Source organism: Leiobunum rupestre, chromosome 3 (genome assembly GCF_980474605.1).
Source record: "Leiobunum rupestre chromosome 3, qqLeiRupe1.1.hap1, whole genome shotgun sequence".
Taxonomy (NCBI): Eukaryota; Metazoa; Arthropoda; class Arachnida; order Opiliones; family Sclerosomatidae; genus Leiobunum; species Leiobunum rupestre.
Window position 1 is genome coordinate 33,740,413 of NC_143386.1, and position 27,577 is coordinate 33,767,989.

A 27,577-nucleotide genomic window follows, 5' to 3' on the forward strand; every position below is an offset into this window, starting at 1 on the left:
TTAAATTAGTATTTAAAATAGTATTTAAAAGTATTTAAAATAGTATTTAAAATATTATTTAAAATAGTATTTAAAATAGTATTTAAAATAGTATTTAAAATAGTATTTAAAATAGTATTTAAAATAGTATTTATAATAGTATTTAAAATAGTATTTAAAATAGTATTTAAAATAGTATTTAAAATAGTATTTAAAATAGTATTTAAAATAGTATTTAAAATAGTATTTAAAATAGTATTTAAAATAGTATTTAAAATAGTATTTAAAATAGTATTTAAAATAGTATTTAAATAGTAATTAAAATAGTAATTAAAATAGTATTTAAAATAGTATTTAAAATAGTATTTTAAATACTATTTATAAAAATATTACTTCCGAAAATTGAGGTTGAATCTACCTGCAGCGCCCACATTGGCTGTTACCATGATAACGCGCGGTTCAACCATTTTAATAACTTTTAAGCGCGCCAGATTTACATCAATATGGAAATAATTGTTTCTGGAACACTTAAACATATTTTCTAGGTAAATGTAGGTGTTTTTCTTAACAATTAAAGTATGGCGCATCTTTTAAGACTAACTGCTGTCAGTTCTCCTTTAAAGGCATAAAAGGGGTGAAAGTATATATGGGCTTGCCCCATCGTGTTTCACTTGTGTGGTGCGCAACAACCGTAAATCCTTTTAACCGGTAGAATTTTTGACATATCAAGGCTTAGCAAAAACATAACGTTCTGTTTTCAGGTGAAAAATTTCCATTATTTCAACATGGACTATATAAACAGTAACTTTCAGTTCCTGAATTTTGGAAATATTACTTCTTGGTGATTTCCTTGAAGATGTTTTATTTAGCAGCCTATTGGGCTGAAACGAAAGCGCGAAAATTAAATAAGGAATTGTAGTGTTCATCAATAACGAAACTTTATTCTATTGACATTATTTAATATAAAAATATACAAAGTAAATAAGAAACTTAATTACCAGCCTAGGGCTCACTGCGGAGCTAGGAACAAGGATTCCCGAGAGACTATTTACAGTGGCGGCGCCAGGAGTTTTCGCGAAGGTAGGCAAACCAAATAAATGGGCCCCCGACCCGGTACCCCCCTTTTCTCAACGAAAGACTTCAATAAAATAAAGTAGTGATGTACATGACGAACAAAAAAGTTCTAACAACAGTAAAACGAGTCCAAATATAACAGAACTGGTTTTATTTACTAGGAGATACCTCAAAAATTTCTAAATACATTATCGACATTTGTTTCATTGTTATTCATAAATAATTTTATCTCTTGGGACAATTTTGAGACCCTTTCTAGATCAATTTGGTGCCCCTCAAAATTTTAAGGTAGGCAGTGGCCTACCTGGCCTACCCCCTAGCGCCGCCACTGACTATTTAGTACTATATAACTCGCCATTACAGTCATGTGAAGTCATCTGTTAAAGGGACATACCAGGATTTGATTCCACCAAATTTTTTCAAACGCCGGTGTGGCCCTTTACGTTGATAGATGGAACCGTCTAATATTTTATGGTTTAAATTGTGCTGATTTAAAAGGAATATTTTCAGAAATCATTCTGTGATCATGTTACTTTTTATATACCGTGTGCAATAAAAGCTTAAAGTTTGAACAATATATTTTTGCTTTACGATTATTATTCTAACAATTTTTAAGAGTAGCGTGACTACAAAACAAAAGTATTAAGTCTTCTTTGGTTTTGTATGGGCGCATATTATTTTGAACCCCGAGCGAAAAATTGCTTAATCAGGCCCTGGTTGTTATGTTTGTACTGTAATTGCTATTAGTAATTTAATTCTGGTATGGTTTTTCTACATTTGGAAGCTGCGAACATGGCCGGCGCTAGGATTATCGGGCCCCAGGTAAGCGTTCTCAGGCGACTGTCACCCCAAATTTTTTTACTCCAAAATTTGTTTTTGTTTTGGAAATAGTCAGAAAAGTTTAGTTAGGCACCCGGACCGGTGGGCCCCTTTCGGAGGCCTGGACCCGGGGTACTTTTACCCCGCTTACCCCCTCCCTAATGCCGGCCCTGACTGCGAAAATAACAATAACTGTTGTGGTTGACAGGTTAATAAAAAAGGCTTTTTTATATTAATAAATTATATTATTTTGAAGATTCATTTTATAATTTTACGCAGTCAGAAATACAAAACCACATCGACGTCCTTCTTCTTTTAAAATGAATATTACTTTGGACTAGACCCCGACGCCGCCGATGTAGGCGCCGGCGCGTCGACGCTTTGGTCCCATTCGACCGAAATCCCATTCGTTCGAAAACGATTTAACATTGAGTCCCAATCGATCGAAAATACCCCAATTGTGCGGTTTACAGCCCAATTTTGCACGTTTATATTATTTTTTATAGTACATCAAATTTCGTTTTTATGAGACGTTTTTTAAATAGGTTTACTTATATAAATAAGTGTTAAAAAATGAAATTGTTCGAATTATTGTATTCTTGATATAAATAAAAAGTTCAAAGCATAAATATATTTATAAAAGCGCGCCACCCTAGGGAAGTGAGAGACTAAGCTAACCTAACCTTACCGTTGTTTAGGTATAACGTTTTTTGCGTACCCTGCTATATCTCGGGGCAGAAGTAAAAAACAAAACAAAAGGTCCCAATGAACCAAATCCGCCTTTTGGGCTATATTTCGGAAATATATTGAATTCGGTCGAATGGGAATATACCCGCGTTGACGCTGCCAATTTTTTTTTTGCGCCGCCGCCGTTGTAATATTTTTTAACAGGGTTACCAAATTTTCCGTTGATATCAGTCTCTTTGCAGCTTTAACAAAAATGTAGTTATTTCTTTATCACATTTCAAGTATTACTTTGCTGGTGCCGCGCCAAGCCGACGCCACCGTTAAATTTTGGTTCAACGCCGCCGCCGACAAAAACGACGGCGCACGCCGATCACGCCACCGCCGCCATTGGAAAATCACCGGATCGGGGTAGCCTGTTGAATTTCGTGGCGTCGTAATCTACCTTGGACCTTTTAAGTGTAAATATTTAATAAACCCTGTGCCTTTTCCCCAAGTCCGGCATTGAGCGTCATCAACCCACCACTTTTTAAGATCAGTTTTGACCGTAGACACTAAAGGAGCGTGCAGTTTATCGCACAGGTAACACATCCACGGGTACAGGTACGACCCGTGGGAAGACTTCCATTCCGAGTATTTGTTATACACCGTCTCGTTAGCAGCGATCTCTCTCAAATGGGTGGCCAGAGTTTCTGGGTCTGGGAAGCGCATGGCGTCCACGAATCCGCCAGGCGGTCCGTGTTTGTCGTAATCCGCGCCACCGTAGACGACGGGCACGACGTCGTACTCCAAAACGTTAAAAAACTTCTCGGTGACGTAGTCCGCGCACAGAGAATTTTCGAAGGACAGGTAGAATTTGTACTTTTGAAGGATATCCTCGTAGCAGTACGACGACTGGGATGGGAAACACTTTTTGGTGCCGCAGAAACCGTATACGTCAACGTCAATATGTTTCTGAAGCTCGCGCACGTACAGTTCGCGTTTACTGGGCGTATCGCAGTCGCTGACGAACCAAACCACCGACTTCTTTTCTCCAAAAGGCGTCTTCCTTCTGACCTGGTCGATTTCGGGATCACTGGTTGGTTTTTCACCCACGAAACCGTATTTGACTCTAATATCCGAATCTTCTCTGTAGCTCATCGTCCAGTTGAACACTCCGCGAAGCGAATTCCAATTCACTCGAACCAACCAAGGAGCTTCCATTACGTACACGATCCACACTTGATTAGAGGGTTTAACCTTGGGAAACGATTTGGGCAGATCCATTAAATGATACAGCACCGCATCGGCTTCGTTTATTAGAGTTTTGTTTGTAGTGACCATACAATTCGTATTCGGACAACCGTAGTGCTTGAACGAACTATCGCCGGGCTGGAGAACGTAATAATTGATAGTGCTCTGAACTCCTCCCCAAGGTGTTAGAGTATCCAGCAAAATCATTTTTGACTTTCCGCCTGTGTTTTTGCTTCCCGACGTAAGGTTATACGCGAAAAAGGACACTTTTCTAGGTTCGTATACCTGATGAAAAGCTAATTGTTTTCCTTTGTGGTCGCTTGGTATTAATTCTTGGATTATATTTGTATTTTCAACTGCATCCGCTAAAATAGGTATCTGGTTTCTGTTCCACAAATAGCTTACGAAAATACACAGCGCAAATAGTCCCAAAAGCAGGCTGAATAACGGCCTCTTGTAAACGCACGAAATCATTGGTTCAGTCTTCAACTTCCGCAGTTCGAAAGAAGTTTTCATGGCTAGTATTAAAAAAGACTAAAATGAGTATAATAATAATAACACGAGTTTATTATACAGGAAATACAAAGTGTATACGCTTATTGTACCCTGTGTCTTGTAAAAGGGAGAGACTTTGACGTAAGAGCCACATTAAGACAAGAAAGCCGCGTTACTATATAGAAATAACTATAGCATTCCTCAATTATTAAATCAACAAAAATATTAAATAGCTGTAACCTTGCGCGAGTCAAGGAGATTGCGAATAAAGTAAAACAATGGAAATAGGAGCGTTAAATTTCAGAAGAAAAAAAACTCAGTACTTTGGTCGAATATGCCTTCGAGGCGGTTACAAAATTCAGACTCATAAATTGAAAAATATACCCTTTAAAGGTTTTAAAACGAGGAAAATGAACGCACTAAAGGGAACGAGACAATAAAACAAAAATTAAATGGCCAAAAGGAAATAATAAACAAAAATGCGCTAAAAAGGGCAGGGGTACCGAATCAAACGTTACCTTAACAAATCAAATATTCACAAAATTGAAATAGATAACTATTATATTGAAAAAAATATATATATATTTATACTTTTATATTTTTGGCAAAAAAACTCACTAAACATTAAAAATATTTTAAAGGTAATATAATTAAAACGGATCGTTAAACCTTTGTGGTTTTACAGTCGTTATGTATTAATACCTCTATACGTTTTGTACAAAAATCTCTCTAAAAACAAGACAAATTGGGATATCTTTTCCAGCGTTAAATTATTAACATGCACTATTATCTATCTATTGTATAGGTTATCTGAATTTTCAAGGTTCGAAGTGCATATAGGATTAGCTTGAACCTTCTTCGGGTGATTGCTCATACTGGAAGAGGCCTTTCTATTAAGTTATATTGGCCCTATTGTTTTGATTTATAGGTCATTTAAATAAGATAGTAAGGGAAAAACAAGTTGGCAAGCTTGCCAAAATATACCTCTCCTCGGAAGAATTTGCCCTTGGGCGTATTAACTACATGGACTCGGCACTCAACGATATTTCGCCATATTCAAAGCGTCCTCGAAAAAAACGTAATCCCGGTGCTATCCCAACCAGTAGAATATTTTTTTTATTATAATTATAATAAATATGACAAATGTTATCGCCTTAATCAAATTTCCAATATCAATAGAACAAAAAACCAACTTTAGACCCAAAACGTTATTAAATTAACAAAGAAACAAAATGAGAAATAGGAAACACAAAATTTAAAATTATTAGAACGCTCACGAAACGTAAAATAAAGGTGCGAAAAACTATTTTATAGACCAAAACCAACCCATTATATTATAGGTCTTAAACAATCAAATTAATATGGAAACAAAAGTTAAAACGAAAACCAAAACTATAAGTGAAAGCACTAATAAAAACTGCGTGGGCTCATGACGACAACCCAACGAAGCCGATAAAAATCAATGCAAATGTAAAATCGTGGACATGAATTATCCCCCACATTATCAATCCTTTAGATAGACGAAATAAAACAAGAAAAATAACCAATAGAAATATATATAATAACCCAACCAAGTATCAAGTTAATTAAAATACTTAGGAATCAAGAAAAAGTCAATCTAAATACCCAAAGTAATGACCATTGTATTAGCAGAAATATGCAATACAAAATATATAATAATAACCCAATCAAACAACAAGGTAATTCAAATACTTAGAAATCCAGAAAATGTCAATCCATATACCCAGGGTAATGAAAACTGTAATAGAATAAACAAAAAACACCTTACCGTTCACAATTCCCGGCTTATAACGCACACAAAAAACCCTTAACTGAATAGTGAAGGCTAAACAACAGAGCGTATCTCAAAATATAAAACCAACGTAACCACATTAATGAAAATGTGTCACACATTTAAAGCCGATAAGAAAACACGTAAAATAAATAACGAAGTTACGAGTAAAGTAAGCAAAACGAAAACTGTGCGATGTATACCACTTGAAATTGTATTCATAAATGACCCTTAACGGTTCAAAAGTACCGATAGACATAAAACTAACAAAGTGGACCGCCCACGGGTTCTACCCTTTAATCCTCTTATCTCTGCTGACTGCGCTAAAACCTAGGAATATGAAAACTCGAAACCAGGGGTACGTTCAACAACCAAATTGTGCTTTTTACACACAATCCTTAGGGATTTGTGTGTATTACGATCACCTACTGTGTAGCCACCGCCGCCGCCGTAAACACGATTGCTCGCGGCACGTTAGTGGTACAAAGGCGATTGATATCTCAACGGTAGGCACTATTATAGCCTCGACGGGATTTTCATAATTTTTTAGATCGGGGCCCCGAATTTTTTTTGGCGATTTTCGCCTTAATATGTACGTACTTTTTTAAAATTAAGAGTGAGTTGTTTGAATATTATATTTTTAGTTGGTACTGATAATTTCTGAACTACGATTTCGGTTGCATTAAGAATTTTTAATTTTAGGTGAGATTTTTGGCCAATTTGCGGGAGCGCACGAGCTCGTCGTTTGGATAAGAAATAATCGTTTTATTTGTTTTTATCCATAGCCGAAAATTATCCAAAAAAAAACTTATTTTTGGCAGAATATTATTATTATAATAATAATATTCATAAATAATTAATAACCGAAATTTTTATGAATAATTTAAATTTTGGCGGTTAATTTAACTGTTCCGCCGAGCTCTATACAGGAGCTATCTAACTCGTACGCGTTTCACTACTTCATTTCCAAAACCACGTAACTCGAAAAATTCGTTTTGTCTAAAAATTAATTTTAATTGACGTGTTCACATTTCGCTACCTTATTTCCAAAACCAGGTAACTCGAAAGATTCATTTTCGATAAAATTTCTCTTGGGTTTAAAAGTTAAAGTACAAAATGATTGGAAATTTGTTCAAAATAAATTTAATATTTGAAATAAAGTTAATACATAGGGGGGATTGTGTGTACTTAAATGTCCGGGACATCTTGTTCGAAAAAGCTATTCCAATTTCATCGATGTTTAAGCGCTGAGCAGCGTGACGTCAGAGGTTGTTGTACGGTTTATTTTTTCTGTTTTCGATTTCAGCGATTGCAACGACGCTCGGACTGACTAAGTAAAAAGGTGGTTGGGACACGGTCCCCGAAAAAACCCGCGAAAATGAATCAGTTGACGTCAGGAGGGACGCTTGATATAAAAATCGCGGTGCATCGCAAAAAGGAGGAGGTTTTTTTCGATCATCATCTCTTGCAGGAGAACGAAAACGTTCCACGACAAACAAAAAAATAACATAAAACGTGAAGTCGCAAACGAACGATAGGATATATATTTTCTTTGAACGAACTAAGTCCGGAGTAATGGACTCGTTTTTAACCGTAATCGCGCCAGTGAATTTGGCTGCCAATTAGTTGAGCGACCTCAAGCTTCGCCGATGCCGATACCGTTCACCCATGGACTAATTAACACAGGGACACCCCGTTCCCGAATATTTGCTTCGGGCGATTGTTAAATGTGCGTTCTGGCGGTATAGTTAAGAACTAACGGAAAACTAGGTCAAACGGGAAGGAGGAACATAAACCTAGTCAATGTGGCTACCATGTTGTGGCGCGTACAGTTTCGTTTTTCGGATTTAAATTAGCTAGAATTGTCCTTCTTAATTTGAACTAAATAGAAAATGAATTTTTCTTCATTTACTCATTTATCCACCAAAAAAAGGGAAAAAGATAATTGGATGTCAATTTTATTTCTGGTAAGTCTTTACCAAGGCTTAATAAACAGCCTTTTTATCGCTTTCAATTTCCGAATTTCTTTATTGTAATATTGGTTTTATTTTGTAGATGATGATGATTTAGGGAATGGTATAAAACATACTCCACTCATATGCTGTATCTTGAATCACTTTTACACGATTTACATACACAGAGTTTTTCATTTTTCCCAATAAAAATATAATTTAATGCTTAAAAACTATCCTGATAAAACGTATTGTCGCGGCAAAAAAGACCGTTCTAAAAACAGAGATAGAACCGTCTGTTATTTTTTTTCAAAATTGTAAAGTGATATTGAAAACTATATACTAGATAGCGGTAGCCGTTTCGTTTTTGTGACGTTTTGACCCGAGTAAAATGCTGTCGGAGGGGGTAAAAAGAGGAAGAGCATTTAACAAGGGTCTTTCGGAGCTCCCCATAGGAATAACATGGGAACGTGGTGTCCCTGTGTTCATTAGTCCATGGTTCACCCGAGATTCGTCCCAGAAGCAGCACCATGCAACCGATCACCTACCACAAAAAATTGAGTAGCAAAACAGGAGTTGCAACTCCGCTTCTTTGTTTATTTCATTATTTATCCCTTTTGTATATCGTACTGAATAACAACTTATCTTAATTGGCCAGCATGCTCTTTTATATTTGTTTGTTCCTTTTGTTTTATCTTTTAAATTAGTTGATCATTCTTGGTTAGGGTTAGTTTGTTTTTTTATTTAAAATAAATAGATTAGTTCTTTAGCATTCTTGAAACTGGCTTGGTAATTTCTACGTAAGTATACACACAAAATTCCCCTAGACATTTTAGTTATTACACAAATTTCCCCTAGACATTTTAGTTGTTACACAAATTTACCCTAGCCATTTTAGTTGTTACACAAAATTCCCCTAGACATTTTAGTTGTTACACAAATTTCCCCTAGACATTAAGTTTATTTGTTATGAGAAGTTTAAAAACCTCTAGATACCCAGTTAGTTGTAGGACCCTTGCTAACCCGATCATAGCAGTTAAGCGAGCACCCCGGGCAATTAATTATTTGTAGCAGGGTAGCTCTTGGCGATGGCTAGGCTGTCCGTGGATAGGCTTACTCAATCTGCAGTGGTCATTTAGACTCACCCAAATGTACGCTACAATACGGTTCAATTTAGGGAAGCGTTTCTCAGGATCTTTTTCACTCCTTGTTACCCAAAGAACTCGCTCGTAAATATGTACCACACTTTTATAAACATTTACGACTTATATCCACACTCTAATTCAACAAATTACGGATTTGGCACACGAGTTAGAAAATCAGGGTTGATGGAAACATTTTTCTCACACCAAGCATTTAATTTGCATAATTCACTTTGTAGAGAATGGCAATCAGACGGAGATTTTAAAATTTAACACACTTTGTGAACATTATATATATTAGTAAATTTCCCCAGATTCTGTCTTGAAAAAAAAAACCAAGATTTGCTTACCATTTTGGAGAGAGGCTTGGTGAAATGTAAGATGTTACTACCTCGTCAAACTTTTTCCTAAAGGCGCATCCCGTTTTTACACTTTCAACAGAGACGTCGCTACAACATAGAATCAAAAAATTACTTAACAATGGTTATTTATTACCACGTTTTTTATGCGAAAACTTGTCGCAAACGACCCACTATAACCAAGAAACAACCTCCAATCATTTCTAAAAATGACATTAGAATTTCTTACGATAAGCTCCTGTCCTCGGTACTTGTCCCAACGACCAGTTTTAATCCACAAATTTGATTGATCTTCTTATTATTAAAAAAACACAATTCGTTATTAATCATCTATAACGGTTTTATTTTTACTACGAACACCTGTTGACAAAGATGTTATTAATCTCCCTCCTCGCGCACACCTTAGTAACGCGTCCCCACAGCGGAGGGAAAATACATCTACCATTAAAAACCCTGAAGTGAGGAACAAAGTTCTCTAGATAAGAGGCCTTCTTTAATTAAGAGTTTCGTCACGGCTGCAAGACGCAAACTGTAGTTGATAATCTAATTAGCGAGCGTAATAGTGCGGTATAGGACCACTTTAGCTTGAGAAGAATGGTTCCTCTGCCCAGCCGACAAATTAGTTGCTGAATCTTGGACCCATCTTAGTTCCACGCCGCTAACTTGTTTATAATTAGAATGCAATTAGGGCTAAAACTAGGACAGCCAACTAACCAAGGTATCTGGTCGTTGTTTAAGATAATAGGCGCTTACATAACAACCCCATCAAAGTCCAATGTTTTTCTTTATACTGCCTAAGCTGTCATCAAAGTTCTGCCAGCAGTGTTCGGCCGGGGGAAAAACAGAATATGATTTTATATAAAGATCTATACCAAAGTGTTTGAAGTCCGTCTTCATGCGGAATTACCGTGTCAAGTGATTTAACAAAGCAACGAAGCAGCGGCGCGGGCCTTAAAAGGTCAAAGGGCATTATTTGTGGGACCCTTTATGTAGCTTGGCAATTCCGTAACCACACTCCTAGAGACATTTGGCCAAAATTGGACTAAATAGCTTCCAAATCGTTGACTCTTGAGAATGCACCATGTTTAGTTCATTTCTGACTTTTGTTTTACGCCTTCAAATTTGGACCTAAAATAAATCATATACCAATTTTGAAAGGATATTCGGCCCAATTTTGATGGTATATTCAACTAAAATTAATAAGATACATTTCCAAAATTAATCAAATTTAGTTGCAAAGTTGGTGGAAAAGCCTAACATTCGTGCAATTGTAGTGCAAATTTAGTCTAAGTTTAAATACATACTTTATGAACAAATAGTTGTCGACTCGTGGCGTATTATTTAACCAAAATTTGACAGAACATATTCTTAAATTGATCAAATATTTGGACCCAAATGCACGATGTTTTGTACTCTTTTTGTACAATAATTTGGGAATGCTAGCTGAACAATTTCGGTTAAATTGACAAACAAAATTAAACAGAGATCTTTTTGAATCTAAACGAAAATTCTGACAACAAATAAATTGGATTTAAAGTCGTCCAATTAAACCGTAATTATATAATTTTAGTATAATTCTAGCCCGATTTTGGAATTAAATAAGTCGTCCAATTGAGTACATGACCTTATTAAAAGTAATTTTTGCTATTTCTTCTGTAACGTACATGTAAGATAATCTTTAGAGTTATACAGGCTGTTGCGAAATTGGTGGTAGGACCGAGTGTCTACGGGTTCTACAGATTATTTTAAGACGAAAATGTACTATGGCATTTTTCTGATTTAGGCCACCGTTTCGAAGTTAAGAACCGATTGATGTATGGACGACCCCTTCATTTAACAAAACTTTTAATACCTTATCGTAAATTAGCCGTTTTGGCACGCGGTGAAATAAAAAAATCGTTCTCGGCGAACGTAAGGTTTTACCATAGATATAGGAAACGTATATAAAGGTCTAGATAAAATATTTGAAAGGGAGTGAATACGAAGGTGACAGCTAGCAGAAACGTCCGACTTCGGTCCGGTGTGGGCTGGTAACTGGGCTTCGGCCCAGGCTAACGGAGAGGGGCCGGGCAAACTGGCCTTTTGGAGTTCCGCCGGGATATCCGGTGCCAACTGTGCCGGGTTATGCGGGCTGCTGTGTGCCCGCCGTTCCCCTTTAGGCGCTCCTTCCAAAGGGCTTGGCTCTCTACCTTTCTAGGTAGGGTGTCGGCTGGCGTTGCCAGAGCATCCGCTTTTATTCCCACTGCTGTGTGCGAAGTGGGGGCTGGTCGACCCATTGCTGCACCTTCTGCTGGGTTGAGTGGCTTGCGTCGAGGGCGTGACCATCAGTAGTGGGGTTCTGCTACCCATGCTGGTTTTGGCGCCTGTCCGGGTCTGTGGACGCTGGCGTAGGGCATAATGATGACAGACCTCCGGTGGTGTGGTTTAAATCTTACCGGGTACACCGGGTTATAAATCTGACACATGTCCAGCTAGCAGAAACGCGTAATTTCTGCAGGCTATCGTTATAAGGCGCTATCTATCGGTAAGAAAGCTCGTGCTATCATCGCGAGGGCCATTGTCTCCTGCTTAAAAACTATACTTAAAGTCACCAACAGATGGTATCTAAAGACTTCACCCTGCGGAAAGGTCAAGCACTTAGTACTAAAATTCTAAGAGAGCTCGCGCTCTTGGTCACGTGCCTTCCTCGGTGTCTGCTAGTTGTCAATTCCGTATTTTATGTTAGGCTTATCTAGACCTTTATATACATTTCTTATATCTATGGGTTTTACAAAATCATTTTGTTGGGACGTGAACGCGCTATTTTTTCGTTACCATGGCGAATATCTTATTTGATTTTCTAAAAGGCGTAGAAAAGTTCATGACATTAGATTTGATAATAGCTCTTTATATAAAATACGAGAGGTCACGTGATTACGTTAGATTCATCGTGCAGTAAAAGCTAGAGAGCGCACGCATATTTTGGTTTTTGTTGAGCTCGCGCGAAAACGCACGAGACCCTCTACACGTAAATATTCGGAAGCGCGCGCGCCAAAAAATAACACTTTTTATACATGTATGCGTATATATGTTATTGACGCGTGTACCGGCATAACATATCAGTGTACTTGTTTTTTGTGTACAAGGCCATAGTAATGATTGCTAAAACCAGTGATGGGTAGTATTTTAAATACTATTTTAAATACTATTTTAAATACTATTTTAAATACTATTTTAAACACTATTTTAAATACTTGTATTTTAAATACTTGTATTTTAAATACTTGTATTTTAAATACTTGTATTTTAAATACTTGTATTTTAAATACTTGTATTTTAAATACTTGTATTTTAAATACTTGTATTTTAAATACTTGTATTTTAAATACTTGTATTTTAAATACTTGTATTTTAAATACTTGTATTTTAAATACTTGTATTTTAAATACTTGTATTTTAAATACTTGTATTTTAAATACTTGTATTTTAAATACTTGTATTTTAAATACTTGTATTTTAAATACTTGTATTTTAAATAGCAATAAGAAAACGGAGTTCGCTCGTCTTTATATAAATGCACTTGGTTTTTCATTCGTAAAAATTAATAAACTCATCATCGCAAAAGATTTTTCATTTTTCCGCGTCCTGTTTCTTGCGAATGAAATTGCTTATTTTAGTTAATTCGGTATTGAAAGTTCAGTTAAATTAAGGGGTCGTCCACACATCAATCATTTCGTTTCTTCGAAACGGTGGCCTAAATCGGAAACATTCCATAGAATATTTTCGTCTTAAAATAACCCGTAGACGCTCGGTCCTAGCACCAATTTCGTAACACCGTGTATATTTTTTAATTATAAAAGGTCAACGTCAATTATCAGTGAAAAATCTTAACGTACTTTTGACCATCGAGGTGAACGTACTCCCCTTTAATAACGGCCCTCCTCAAGTCGGCACTAGCTTTCCATGAATTGTAGGCTGCCACAAATGCGCTTTGAGCATTAACATACGTTTTCAAAACTCCGTTGTGGCGTAAAGCATCACGAAGCACACTGACATTAACTTGATTAATACAGCTAGCACGTGAAATGACACGTGGTATGAGCATAGAGATAGGAAATAAGTAGAGGCCCAAACGGGGGAAAACAACAGTTTGTTTCTGTTATGGAGGTTTCATCACCCACCCGTGACATGTGTTATAGGGAAGAAGTACGTAGCGCCACCATACCGTTCTGGAGGAACTAAAATAGGCGGTAGATACAAACGGCCACTTTTGAAAACCAAACTTTTTAGGCTTCAAGGAAGTTTATGTAACTTTTAAGTCTTTATTATCATAAATAAAGATAATTATTTTGAAGTTGGAAATATAACGATTTTTACATAAATTTTAATTTTACAATTTTGAATGAATTATAATTATAATTTTGTAAATTTAAATACATCTGAAAATGGTTAAAACTTGTGAATTTAAAAACTGCAAAAGCCAATCACCAAAAGACAAAATATCATTTCATAAGTATTGATAATTATACCATTTAAATCATTTTTTATACTCTCCCATTATTATGCTAAAGACTTCCTCAAGTTAACCTAATTTGGCGTTCAAAATGGCTTAAAGCCATTAATCGGTCAAATTTGAAACCAGGACCTAACAATTTTGTCTGTGGAAAACACTTTAACGAAAGTGACTATCGTGTTGGGAAAAATCTAACGCGTAAAGATTAAAGTACTAAACGGATATGCAATTCTTTAGGTGACAGTAGAAACAGAAAAATCGGATTTTCCCTTGAGATTGGACAAAACCGGGACAAAAGTAAACAATTATAAGCGTTTAATAATATTCGTGATATCGGTATATACAAAAACAGTTTTATAGCAAAACTACAGTGTGTCAGAATTTATAGCCCGGTGTACCTAGTAACAGAGACCATACTACCGGAGGCCTATCATCATAGTGCCCTACGCCAGCGTCCACCTAGCCCGGACAGGTGACAAATCCAGCATGGGTAGCAGTACCCTACTACTGATGGTCGCACCTTTGACGCAAGCCACTCAACCCAGCAGAAGGAGCAGCAATGGGTGGACCAATCCCCACTTCGCACACAGCAGTCGGACTAAGAGTGGATGCTGTAGCAACTCCAGCCGACATCCTACCTACACAGGTAAGGAGTCAAACCCTTTGGAGAGAGCTCCTAAAGGGGAACGACGGAAACACAGCAGTCCAAGTAACACGGCACAGCCGGCACCGGAGATCCCGGTGTTGTTCCAAAAGGCCGGGAAACTGGACCGCCATGCCCTCATACGGAGGCCCGCCGCCCCACAGCAGGCTACCCAATCCACCGAGGCGGCCAGTTTGCACGGACCCTCTCCGTTAGCCTGAGCCGAAGCTTAGTATCCAGCCCAAACCTGACCGAAGTCGGAGGTGGAGATAGGACCATTTGATCGAAGCTAGCTTCTCCCAGTGTGCCACCACCCTTATGGGTTACAAGAGCCGGACCCCGACTCCCCGGTAAAGCCACCAGCTATTGCACACTCCGACCCATTTAGGGCCTAGCAAAACTACAGCAAACATGTCAGTTCAGAGACACCCGAGATAAATAATATATCATCTAACATCTGTAGCATGGAAATATTAAAACTGCCAACAATGTCTGTGGATGTCCAAGATGAAATGTTCTATGGTCTCGACACTCTCGAGATAGTAGTGTCATCCTCAGATAATGAATACACAGAAGTAAATAGCTGCCCTAATAATTAATATTCCGTGATTAATGTTGTATGAAATTTGTAGTCAGAACGAATGGAATTTCAATCTTCTGAAATGGACGAGATTGAAGGTGATACAACACAAGTGCTTTTAGATTCAATGAACGAAGAGCTTAGCGTTGTCACTGATACCAAGCACAATAATGTATCTAGTTCAAATTTAAATAATAGTGAGGTTCATTTAGTAATGTCACGTTAATATATTTCAGCCATATTTCAGTAGCGTTGTTCTCTTACCGGTTTTTAAAGAAACCTCAACTGTTGAGGTCAGGAACAAGAATAAGACACGAATTTATACATATCTAGTGTATCCATAAGTTTGTATATTAATATCAAATTTATTCATTAGAAATCATGCCAAACATCAATGCACTGGGTTGCACTCCAAAACGCTCTTGAAACTGAAAAACATAAAGTTAGATTGCTGGAAAAAGAATTTCATGTTAGTAAGCAAGCACAGAAGCGCAATAATTTTAAGCTATCATCTCTCAAAAATGGTCTTCACGAACTGAGAAAGAGAAAGCTTTTATTAGAAGAAATTGCTGTGGATATAGACGAACGATTTGGTCCAACTTCAGTCGAATTGTTTAAATTTTTGCGCCAAACTGGATTGAAAAATAACAGAAATCAGCAATACCCTCACTTGCTCCGAAGCTTTTCCATGACTGTTCATTTTTATTCTCCGAAACCATATGATTTCTTGAGAAAAAACCTTTGTTTACCACATCCCAACACTTTACGATAATGGACAAACAAAATCGATGGCCAGCCTGGATTCACAGCAGAAAGTTTTAACTATATTAAAAATAAAGTTGAAAAATCAGATCACCAACTTGTACTAGCATTATCTATGGATGAAATTTCAATCAAGAAACATACCGAATGGACGGGACAGGAATTTTCCGTATACATAAACTTGGGATTGGACCACAATAATCAAGACACAGACGAAATTGCTACATCAGCCCTTGTATGTCGGTGGCTATCAATGGCCATTGGAAAGTCCCCGTAGTATACTTCCTAGCCCATGGCACCCCTAGCTCTGTGTTGAAAAATCTCGTAACAGAGTGCCTATTCAAAATACACAAAACAGGGGCTAAATGTATCGCTCTAGTGTGCGACGGACTGCGAAGTAATATTGCAATGGCTCACTTGCTAGGTGTTGTCATAACAGAAGAATTTATCCATTGTACTTTTCCAAACCCTGGTATAAAAGCTAACTTATTTTGTGGCGCAATAAGAACTTCAGATTTATAAATATTTTCTTTTCAGCGGATCCAAGTGAAAGAGTCCATTTTGTTCTAGATGCGTGCCATATGTTGAAACTTTTGAGAAATTTATGGGAGCATTTTGGTATTTTAATTGACCAGCGAACTGGTGAAGTAAGAGAAAATCACATTTGAATGTGGTAAATTTTTACCTGATGACGTATGTAATTATTAGCAAATTCAATGGGCATACATCTCCATACTTCAAAGTCATCAAGAACACGAGGGTTTAACACTGGCCAACCAACTTACAAAATTCCACATAAAATTTAAAACCCAAAAAATGAAAGTTAACTTGGCCGCACAAACCATTAGAAGCTCAGTGGCAAAGAGCATTGAGTTCTTGAAGGAGGCTGGAGATCCAGTTTTTCATGGAAGTGGCCCAACATCCAAGTTGATTTCGTCCATTGATAGGTATACATACAAGTATTAACTTACTAAGCAGCTTTTATCTACATTTACACTACCTTTCTTAACTTTTCGTTCACAGATTTTTTGATATTTTAAATTACAGAAACCCGTGGGCAGGGCCGGATTAACCAATAGGCCGAATAGGCCTGGGCCTAGGGCACCAAGCCTACAAGGGGCACCAAGAGGATTCGAAAAAAATAAAAGTACAAAACTTTAATCATTTGCTTTTCACAAAATATTTTCCTGAGTTATTTTAGTAAATGCGTCCACCCCTATGAACCTAAAACGTTTGATTGTCACATTCTCTGACGGACTGTGGTTTAGCCCTTGACGACGGACGACATACTAAATCTGGCAGCAATATGAATTTTCCTTCCATTTCTCAATTATAAATTGAGGGAGCGCCTAGCTCGCTTCACTCGCTATTGAAAGGGGGGCACCAAAATTAGCTTGGGCCTAGGGCCCCATAAAGTCTTAATCCGGCCCTGCCCGTGGGCTAAAGGTTTCAAGGCCTCAATTCGGCCCTGTAACTTGGAACGAGCCAAACTTGATATCATGAAAACAAAGGAACTTCTGTTCAACTTGACAGATGTAGAAAGCAACTTTATTTTTCAAGGCCCGAGGAAGACAGCCATTATTGGTTTTGAGTGACAATTCAGTGTGTTGGATATTGCGGAGAAATACGTTGTTCCTACTGATGCACCACTAAAGTATAATTTTTAAAAATATGCTTAAGTTATTTTGATCAACAGTAGATTTTTTAAACCAAATATTAATTTTTAAGGTACCTTTAAACCTACAAATTGTCTCAAGACCATTTAGAATTGTATTTTAATACAATTCGACAGAGAGGAGGGTGGAAGGACAATCCTACCAGTAGGAAATTTACAGCAGCCTACAAAAACACAATAGTTACAAAAATTGTCCCAAATTAGTGCGATGCTTTAGTCAAAACCAACATTTCTTCTGAGATTTCGAAAGAATCTTTAGATGAAGAAATAGACGAGTTCATAATGTTTAGAACTGATGAAACATCAACATCAAACATATTCAGAGAAATTATAGTTCATTATATGGGTGGTTTTGTAATTAAGAATTTAAGAAGAGAATTGAAATGTGAAACCTGTTTGGCTGCCTTGGATAAAAGACGATCCCCACTATCCAATCACGATTATTCAACTGACCCTACCAAACTGCTCCTTCTTTTAAAAGATAATGGTGGAATATGTCACCAGTCCAATAGTGTTATTAAGATTTGCAGCTTAACTGAGAAGGCTTTGAGATATATTGGGCCAATAGTGTAGGGAGCTGTTGGCTCGCGTGGCATGCAGGGTTTGCCACCACCCTCCTACGCATTGTAACCCGGCCACCTGAGTTAATGGCTTTAAAAGTCGCTTGATGGCTCAGGCCTAAGGTGGTTCCTTGGGTATTAGCCTAGCTGATTTAAACACAGTAGCGAAAAACATGAACCTGAAAATTGAAATTTTGGTGATGAGCGAGTTAGTCACAGAGGATATTTTCCCAACTTTAACAGATCATATGTTCGACGATGAGCTTGGTTAAAAACAACATGTTAATGCCTTGATGAAACTTTATGTAAATATAAGATTAAGAAAAATCAGCCGAGACATCAACGATAGTCTAAAGAAAGAAGCAATACGAAGAAAACTCACCAAACTAATTCTTTTCCAAGGACAATAATTTTATTAATCCAATTTATTTTTCTTCTTTGGATTTTGGCTGCCATCCCAGTCTTTTCACACATTTTAGAAATTAATATATCAAAATTTATTTAAGAGAAATATTGTAAATATATTCTTACGATTGATAATTTTATTTAATCTAGAAAATTAGTGACTAATTTACCTTTTTTCTCTCGAAAAATCGACGTTCTTCCTTTGTTTACATTCTGCAATGACTTCGTGGAGCCCAGCTGTTTGCCATAAGGGGAGTTTAGTTTCTTAGATAACCGTTTGTGGCGCCACGAGTTTTCTTCCCTATAACGCATAACTCGCGAGGGGGGATAGCACCGTGGAACAAACCATCAGATTTCAGTGGGCCTCTACTTATTTTCCTTCGCGAAGGGGGTCGTCCGCTTCTAGAAGGTTCTAGTGCAGTTAATGCAGGCTTTTGGAGAGCTTGTTTACGTTTCACTATATATTGTTTTTGGTTTTTCGACAGCGATGCGAAAGCTAGCTGTCGGAAGGCGCGCAACGGCAGACGGGGACATGGCGCATTTCTTCTCGGTGGTTCCTGTCGCCTATTTGCTCTACTCTTCCCGGGAAGATAAACATCAAATAGTCAACGTTCCTGTGGAACTACTACTAATACTACTACTACTACTAATACTACTACTACTACTACTACTACTACTATTACTACTACTACTACTAATACTACTACTACTACACCTACACCGCTCCCAGAGGAATACTTTCATCCCCCTTTCAGGAGGGTTGAAAATATAAACACACATTATATAAAAAGTAGCTTGTAGGTCCTGGCTCTCGAAAATATTACTACTTGGCAATTTCCTTGAAGAGGTTTTATTGAAGCTTCTAAAGTATGGCTCCTGAACCCAGTAGGCATTTCTCTTCAATGGTTTCGTTTAAAATTTAAAATCTTGCGTCAAAATACAGAGCATTTTAGACCATCGATATACCGAAACCAATTTTGATTATTGGGAGTCTGCCAGTTAAGCCCATTTAAGCGCTTTTAGCCGATTTGTTGTCTGATTTTCAGATTAAAAATCTACATTCTTCTAAATGTAGTAACAATTTGTTAAAATTTTAATTTTAGTAGGCACTCGTCAATTCTACTCCATGCTTATGCTTGCAGTAAGAAATTTAATTTTAACTGAGATTTTATGTCGATTCGCGGTACCCCATAATCCGCGTGAAAAAGTGATTCTTCGCTATTGCTGTATCAATGTGAGCGCTAGGGACTTAATTATTGGCCTTAAGCTGTCTCTCACGCCATTGGTGATATTTTGCCCTCATAGTCGTTGACGAACTTTTGGGCAATAGGGCCTAGAAGTTGGGTATTGGCTGAACCACCCATCATTAGGTTAGATTTTTTAAAAGAGGTAACACACAACAGACGGGAAGGTTAGATTTTTTAAAAGAGGGGAAACACAACAGAGGGGAAGGTTAGATTTTTTAGAAGAGGGGAAACACAACAGACGGGAAGGTTAGATTTTTTAGAAGAGGGGAAACACAACACAGGGGAAGGTTAGATTTGTTAAAAGAGGGGAAACACAAAGAGGGGAAGGATATATTTTTAAAAGAGGGGAAACACAACACAGGGGAAGGTTAGTTTTTTTAAAAAAGGGGAAACACAACAGAGGAGAAGGTTAGATTTTTTAAAAGAGGGGAAACACAACACAGGGGAAGGTTATATTTTTTAAAAGAGGGGAAACACAACAGAGGGGAAAGTTAGATTTTTTAAAAGAGGGGAAACACAACACAGGGGAAGGTTAGATTTTTAAAAGAGGGGAAACAACACAGGGGAAGTTTAGATTTTTGAAAAGAGGGGAAACAACACAGGGGAAGGTTAGATTTTTTAAAAGAGGGGAAACACAACACAGGGGAAGGTTAGATTTTTTAAAAGAGGGAGAGTACAACAAAGTGGCAGGCTAGGATTTTTAAAAGAGAGGAAACACAACAAAGGGGTAGGTTATGATTTTTAAAAGACAGGAAACACAACAAAGGGGTAGGTTATGATTTTTAAAAGACAGGAAACACAACAAAGGGGTAGGTTATGATTTTTAAAAGACAGGAAACACAACAAAGGGGTAGGTTATGATTTTTAAAAGACAGGAAACACAACAAAGGGGCAGGCTAGGATTTTTTAAAGAGGGGACACACAACAAATTATTTTTGGTTTAAAACAATTTAAATTAATAAAAGTTAATTAAATTATTTCATGGAAACCTTATAATATCTTATTACAAAAATTTAGCTCGAAAACGCTGGTTCCAACTTTTGTGACGTCGTAGTATTTACAACCGCGGGTTTTTGGTCGATTCGGGTCGTATTTTAAAGGCGAGAGCTTCATTTCCAGTAGTCTTGGGTTCACGATTAACAGCGGATGTTAAGAAGATTTAGCCGCTTACTGTTATCAGAAAAAATACTGTAAAGTCTGGCCCTTAAAACCTTGTTAAGGTGGAGGGATGGATGATCGTGGTAACGCCGTCTCCAGCGACAGAAATTGTCATATCCAAGAAAGGTATTGAAGCGTCCGACATGTTGGAAAAAGGCCCCAGGAAAGGAATCAAGGTGGAGATTAGTATATACGCAATGTTAATTTAAAAGGAGCCACCTATGGACTGCATTGTAAAGGATTATAAAATTAGCGAATAAGTAGATAAGTCATTAAGAAAAGGGATAATAAAGCTAAACCCTAAACGGTACTGACGAGTCCCAAATAGGACTAAACCGGTCCACCGTTGGAATTTCTGGTTATTTTATTTAATTTAACTTAGTTTTTCACTCGAAGATCTATTTGGTCCGAGTTTCGCGTCTTTTTGTTTGCTCGAAGACCTATCGGTACGAGCTATTAGTAAGTTTTTAAATTTCTTCAAATTTGTTTAGGGTTTAGCTTTATTATCCCTTTTCATAATGGACTAATCTACTTATTCGCTAATTTTATAATCCTTTATAACCATACAGCGTGTTTTTTTTTGCTCGAAAAAGTGATTTTTTTCACAAACTATGTTTTCTAGAAAGTTGATATTTGTACTGTTAAATTTACGTGCCGGGGGACACTTAAAATTTAAATTTTAACCGCTAGGTGCTATAAGAAAATTGTCAATGAGAAAATTGTAGAGCGTCACCGAAAACGTACAAATAGCGTTGGGGCGAAAAAAAATAGATGTCTTTTTCACTGACAAAATACGACTTGGAAAAGTGACAAGTTGGGCAAGCTAAAATAACTTTTTTTGAATTCCATTGGGAGAGTAGTGTAACTTTATGAAAGTCAGAAATTTGTTAATCTGGTGTTTAATGCAATAAAACTTTTTCAAGCTAAAAAAAACACCCTGTATATGAATATTTGTGTGGTAAGATGTATATTATATTATATTATATTATTTTACAGGAAAAAGCTCAGCTACGGTGGAGAAAACGTGAGCTTGGGAAATTTTCTGTCGATGGATATATGACTTACTTTTATAACCCCATCGGTTGAAGAGTTTTGTAGCATACGGCGGTAATAGTTAGTGTAGGGAGCTGTTGGTTCACGTGGCATGCGGGGCTTGCCACCACCCTCCTACGCATTGTAGCATGGCCACCTGAATTAATGGCTTTAAAAGTCGCTCGCTGACTTGGGCCTAAGGTGGTTCCTTGGGTATTAGCCTAGCTGATTATTATTATCCTTGAAAAAAGCAAATGACCAACTTTTGAGCCTCCGATTGCCGAAATTAGTTTTGGGATATCGAGCGTCTGTAATGCCTCGTAACTTATCGTATTTAGTTAACATTTTAACCTTATCGTTTGAAGATGTTCAGAACGGTGGCGGGGCCGGATGCGTACCAAATGAAAGTGGCCACAAATCCCCATTTTGCTACGCTAGCTGTGATATTTAATTTCTATTATTTTTTTATAATCCTGAATAATTATTTATGATTCAAATTGTGTTTGTGATGTGCATGGATTTATTAAACTTTGACTCTGAATAGCTCTATTTCAAAAAATATTAGTGATAGAATTTTGGAATTTTTTTGTAGCTGGAATTAACCTTTGTAAACAAAACAGTCTTACAATTAACGTTTTGACTCGACGACTGGTTATAATATTGATGTACAGGCTTATTTGAAAACAATTCAAAGTTAAATTATTTGTTTCAGGTTTTTATTTAAGAGCTACAAAAATTAATTATGATTATTAAAATAATATGTGTACTTATACATTTTGATTTACTAGACAATAAAAGAAATGTTTGAAACGCTGTCATCTCTGTCATTTGCTTATTTCATCATCTTCATTGGACATTTCTGTGAAAACATCAATGTTAAAAATTCCACATTTATTCATAGTTAAATAGAATTTTCTAGGCGCATTTGTTTAAAGCACAATTTCATCTCCTAGGCCTTTGCATTTCAAACAGTCTAGGTTAAGTTCTCGTAACGTCATAAACACCATATCATAAGGTTTGCTTGGCTAAGAGAGCTTTATGAGGCTTCGGTTGATAACAAATTATGCCTTGCACTAAGAACATACGTAAGTAACTGAGAACGTACTCGCGCAAGAAAAATCCGAAATTTCAATTGGAAATTTACTTACAATGCTAATCCTCCAAACAGTTATTAAGAATTTAAAATATTCTTTAGTATTTACCATGAATTAAAAAAAATTGTTTTATGAACTAAATTAAGATTTAAGTAGCTTTTCCTAAAGTAACCTTGCAATTCTTCTCGAAAGATAAAGTAATTCCTTCTCCAACTGATACTAGATGTCGTTATACATCTAGGTTTGCTATATTAGAGTACGTTAGGTAGACTCGTACTTTCTCAGTTAACTGTACAGCGTAAATTAATAGTGTCATACAAAGCGATCTTTCGTTTCCAGCTTCGTCATACATAGCGTCGCCTTTAAAACAAAACCACGTAACTTGGTTTTGTCAAAATTGACATATTTAGATTCTACACCCCAATTTACGTATATAACATTAAAAACATTAATAGGTTGCAATTGGATTTCTTTTTTTAAATCGAGAAAACATTTAAACGTATCTTTGATATTCACAACTTCTTTCGCGCAAAAGCACGTATCTTGCTTATTTTCAGCTCCTATCTCACTTCATGACGCAAAACCACGTATCTCTAAAAATTCCCCTTTAGCAAAATATTTTTTAAATTAAAATCCTCATAAATTCAATAATGAAACGAAATTATTTAACTATAAAATTAACTCGCGTGTAAAAACCTAACACGCGATTTCATAAGTCCCTGCAAAATTAAAAAAATAAATTTTTCTCAAAAAGGCCACCAAAAAGATACGTGGTTTTGTTTTAACGGCGACGATATATCGTAAACTGTTTCTGTGACGCCTTTTTCCGGTTCAAAATGAACTATCATCAGTCAATGTGAATAATGCCAACTAATTTACCTGGAACGCCTCGATAGTTGGTCGTAGAATGTCTTCCGTGGGAAATTGTTTCTGTCTTTCCTCTAGAATGCACCTTGCCAGAGCATCCTAAATTTCGGAATAGTTTGAAATAAAAATTAAAATAATATAAGAAGTGAGTCACAGGCTGGGATTTTCTTCAACTTTAAAAAGCAAACCTCATTTCAAAAACTCTTAAAAATAAAACTAAAAATATCCCCAATGTCGGTTAAAATACCATTAATTATATTTATGGGGTAAAGCTGGTTTCACACTCGACGGAAAATGTGCCGGAAAGACGATAATAAACGCCGAGCTGAAAATTGATTCCCATTCGATATACCGCTAACGTTCAACTTTACGCTGCTAATTTTCCGTCGAGTGTGAAACCAGCTTAAAGGTGTTTTTTTCCAACGATTATGATATCTCAGTGGCATTAGCTCGGAACCTGATAATAAAATTTTACTTGAAAATTTGTGGTTTTAACATAATATTTTCTTCATTCACCGGTGAATAGAGGGTGTCTTTCCTAAATAATTTGAGTAATTTGCCAAAATGCGGTTCAGTTGAAAAAAAAAAAGATTTCGATGACCTATTTTTTAAGAACCATTTTTTTAGGGAAATTTCTAAGAAACATTTGGCCAAGTAATTTATTTGTGAAAATCAAGGCATCTTCTTACCCCGTATTTTGGTCTCCTTCGGTCCGCTCCTGAACTGACCAGGGTTGTTGATATTTTTTATTTAAATCGGATTTTTTTTATTTAAATCGGATTTTTTTTATTTAAATCGGATTTCTTTGATTTTAATCGATTTTTTTATTTTAATTAATTTTTGGGTTTTTGTCACTTTTTAAAAGCAATATATGGGCTTATTGCTATTAGTTATTATTTTTCTATCAATAGTAGACAGTTTTATCATTTAAAAAAAATTATTCCAAGAAATAAGTATATATTTATCACAGTATTAACTTATTACTGTATATAAAATATCACATTTTCAATCTGATAAAAAAGCAGTAGTCTAATAGAATGACAAAAATAGTCTAAAATATAATAATTTAATAATAAATAAATCATTTATGGAAATTTAATACCTTTTAAACAATCTTTTATAGAAACTGATTTAAATCAATGATTTAAAAAAAATCATTTGATTTAAATTGCGACTTAAATCAACTTTATTCAAATCAAACAACCCTGGAACTGACTCAACCCAGTTATTATGTTTGGACCTACCCACAGTTCCCGTTCAAAGTTCAGTTATCCTTGTGCCTTCTTGTTTGAAACTGAAACTTTCTTAATTTTATGGTTTATCTCAATAGTTACAATAATAATAATCAGCTAAGCTAATACACAACGCGCCACCATTGGCTTAAATTAACCAGCGACTTGTAAAGCCAATTACTAGTGGCCGGGTTAGAATGCGTAGAAGGGTGGTGGCAAGCCCTTCATTCTTAGCGAGCCAACAATGAATCTTTTGAGCGTTATTTTACCCGTTTGCAGAAAATCAGTTAGATGATCTGCAACACATTATACTTGAATAGATAAATACTTTTTGCCCTATCCCAAAAAGCTTACTTAATTTTTAACGATATTATATTTTATTTAAATGAAATAAAGGTTTTGGTCAGAAATGTAGCTCTGGACAAATGAGATCAGGGTAAGAGTAATTACTAAATGAATTAAACCAAAAAATGCCATCTTCTTACTTCCATGGGTTCGCCGGATGATCGGCAGACGGCTTCCAGAATCGGCTTAGCTTGAAGACTGGGAACAATATATTTTCTGCAGGGTACGAATTGCTGAAAAAAAAGGATTTAAAATGAACATTAATTCTATGTAACGAAAATTCGTGATGATTAAATGATAAAAAGTTTAATCATGATTTAATATCTTTAATCGCGTCCTATTCATTTCAATCCCTCCGAACCATTTCAATCAGGATTTCATCTTTTAATCGTGATTTAATCATTTCAATCAGGATTTGATCTTTTAATCGTGATTTAATCATTCCAATCAGATTTCATCCTTTAATCGTGATTTAATCATTTCAATCTCAATTTAATAATTTTTATTTATATTTAGTTATTTTTATCTCTATTTAATCATTTTATCTATATTTAATCATTTTTATCTATATTTAATCATTTTATCTATATTTTATCATTTTTATCGATATTTAATAGTTTCAGTATCAAATTAATAATTTTAATTTAGATTAAATCATTTTAATCTCATTATAATCATTTTTATCTATATTTAATAGTTTCAGTATCAAATTAATAATTTTAATTTAGATTAAATCATTTTAATCTCATTATAATCATTTTTATCTATATTTAATAGTTTCAGTATCAAATTAATAATTTTAATTTAGATTAAATCATTTTAATCTCATTATAATCATTTTAATCTCAATTTAATTCCATTCATATCATTTAAATCATTTTAATCTCAATTTAATAATATTAATCTCAATTTAATCATTTTATTCTCAATTTCATCATTCTAATCTCAATTTAACCATTTTAATATCAATTAATAGTTTTAATCTCTACCTAAGCATTTCAATCCCAATTTAATCATTTCAATCAGAATTTAATTTTTTTTCGTCATTAAATAATTAAATCACGATTCAATCCATTTAATCATGATTCAATCTATTTAATCATTATTTAATGAATTTAATCGTGATTCAATCCATTTATTCATGGTTTTATCCATTTAATCAGGATTCAATCCATTTACAACCCTGTTGCTATGACTGTATTAAAATGATTACGTAATAGATTACAGAATTAGCACTAGCAAAGGCTGTACTCGCTGTAATCGGTGTACAGAATTTGAGGAAGTAGTTAGCCCCTGTTAAAACATATTTTTTCCCACTTCATATTGGCTCAGTTACTTATAACAAACAAAATTGTATTTTTTCGCATCTGATATGTATTATCGTATTTTCGTTTTTTTATTGCCTAAAAATCCAGAGCTAAAACAAATGTATAAATAATATTCGTTTATAATATTGTCTTTAAAAATAGACACGCGCTGAGGAGATACAACTTTCCAGTATCAATTTTTCGCACGCTTTTTAGTCGACGGTTAAAGTTTGAATTTTCACGCGTTTTGAAATAATATTTTTTTGAAGAATAAAAAAGAGTCGTTATGAAGGTTTTGACTTGAATAGGAGTCTTATTTTTTTGTTGGAGTCCAGATTCACTGGGAATTATATTCCGACTACTATTTTTCTTGGGAACCTTTAGATATTCTCAGTACTCGCATCGTTTTAGTTGAAACTCATATTTAGTCGCGTTTTCACAGACCCTCGAGGTAAGGTTAGGCAAGGCTAGGTTCGGTTGAGTTGCGTTGAGTTGGGTTTGGTAAGGTTAGCAGGGTTGCCACACGTCAGGGAAAAGTCAAGGAATTTTAAAATGGGCCTAAAAAGTCACAGAAATGTCAGGGAATTTTAAGAATTGGTAAAAATTCAGGGAAAAGTCAGGGAATTCAATTTTATCTTGGCACTTTTGG

At 35.7% G+C, this 27,577-nt stretch overlaps 1 protein-coding gene across 2 annotated transcripts; it reads right to left on the reverse strand.

Moving 5' to 3' along the window:
* Positions 1 to 898: 898 nt before the first annotated feature.
* LOC149951550 (lewis-type alpha-(1,3)-fucosyltransferase-like) lies at positions 899 to 10,594 on the reverse strand. 2 transcript variants are annotated; one of them, XM_090170064.1, is made up of 3 exons: positions 9,759 to 10,594; positions 9,521 to 9,619; positions 899 to 4,307 (listed from the first exon to the last, which is right to left on the reverse strand). In XM_090170064.1, the coding sequence occupies exon 3, from the start codon at positions 4,303 to 4,305 to the stop codon at positions 2,998 to 3,000; it is 1,308 nt and encodes a 435-aa protein (XP_090026190.1). In that variant the 5' UTR covers positions 4,306 to 4,307; positions 9,521 to 9,619; positions 9,759 to 10,594; the 3' UTR covers positions 899 to 2,997. The 2 variants fall into 2 exon arrangements, with proteins under 2 accessions (XP_090026190.1, XP_090026191.1); XM_090170065.1 differs by lacking the exon at positions 9,759 to 10,594 and having other exon boundaries at positions 9,521 to 9,729.
* Positions 10,595 to 27,577: the final 16,983 nt, after the last annotated feature.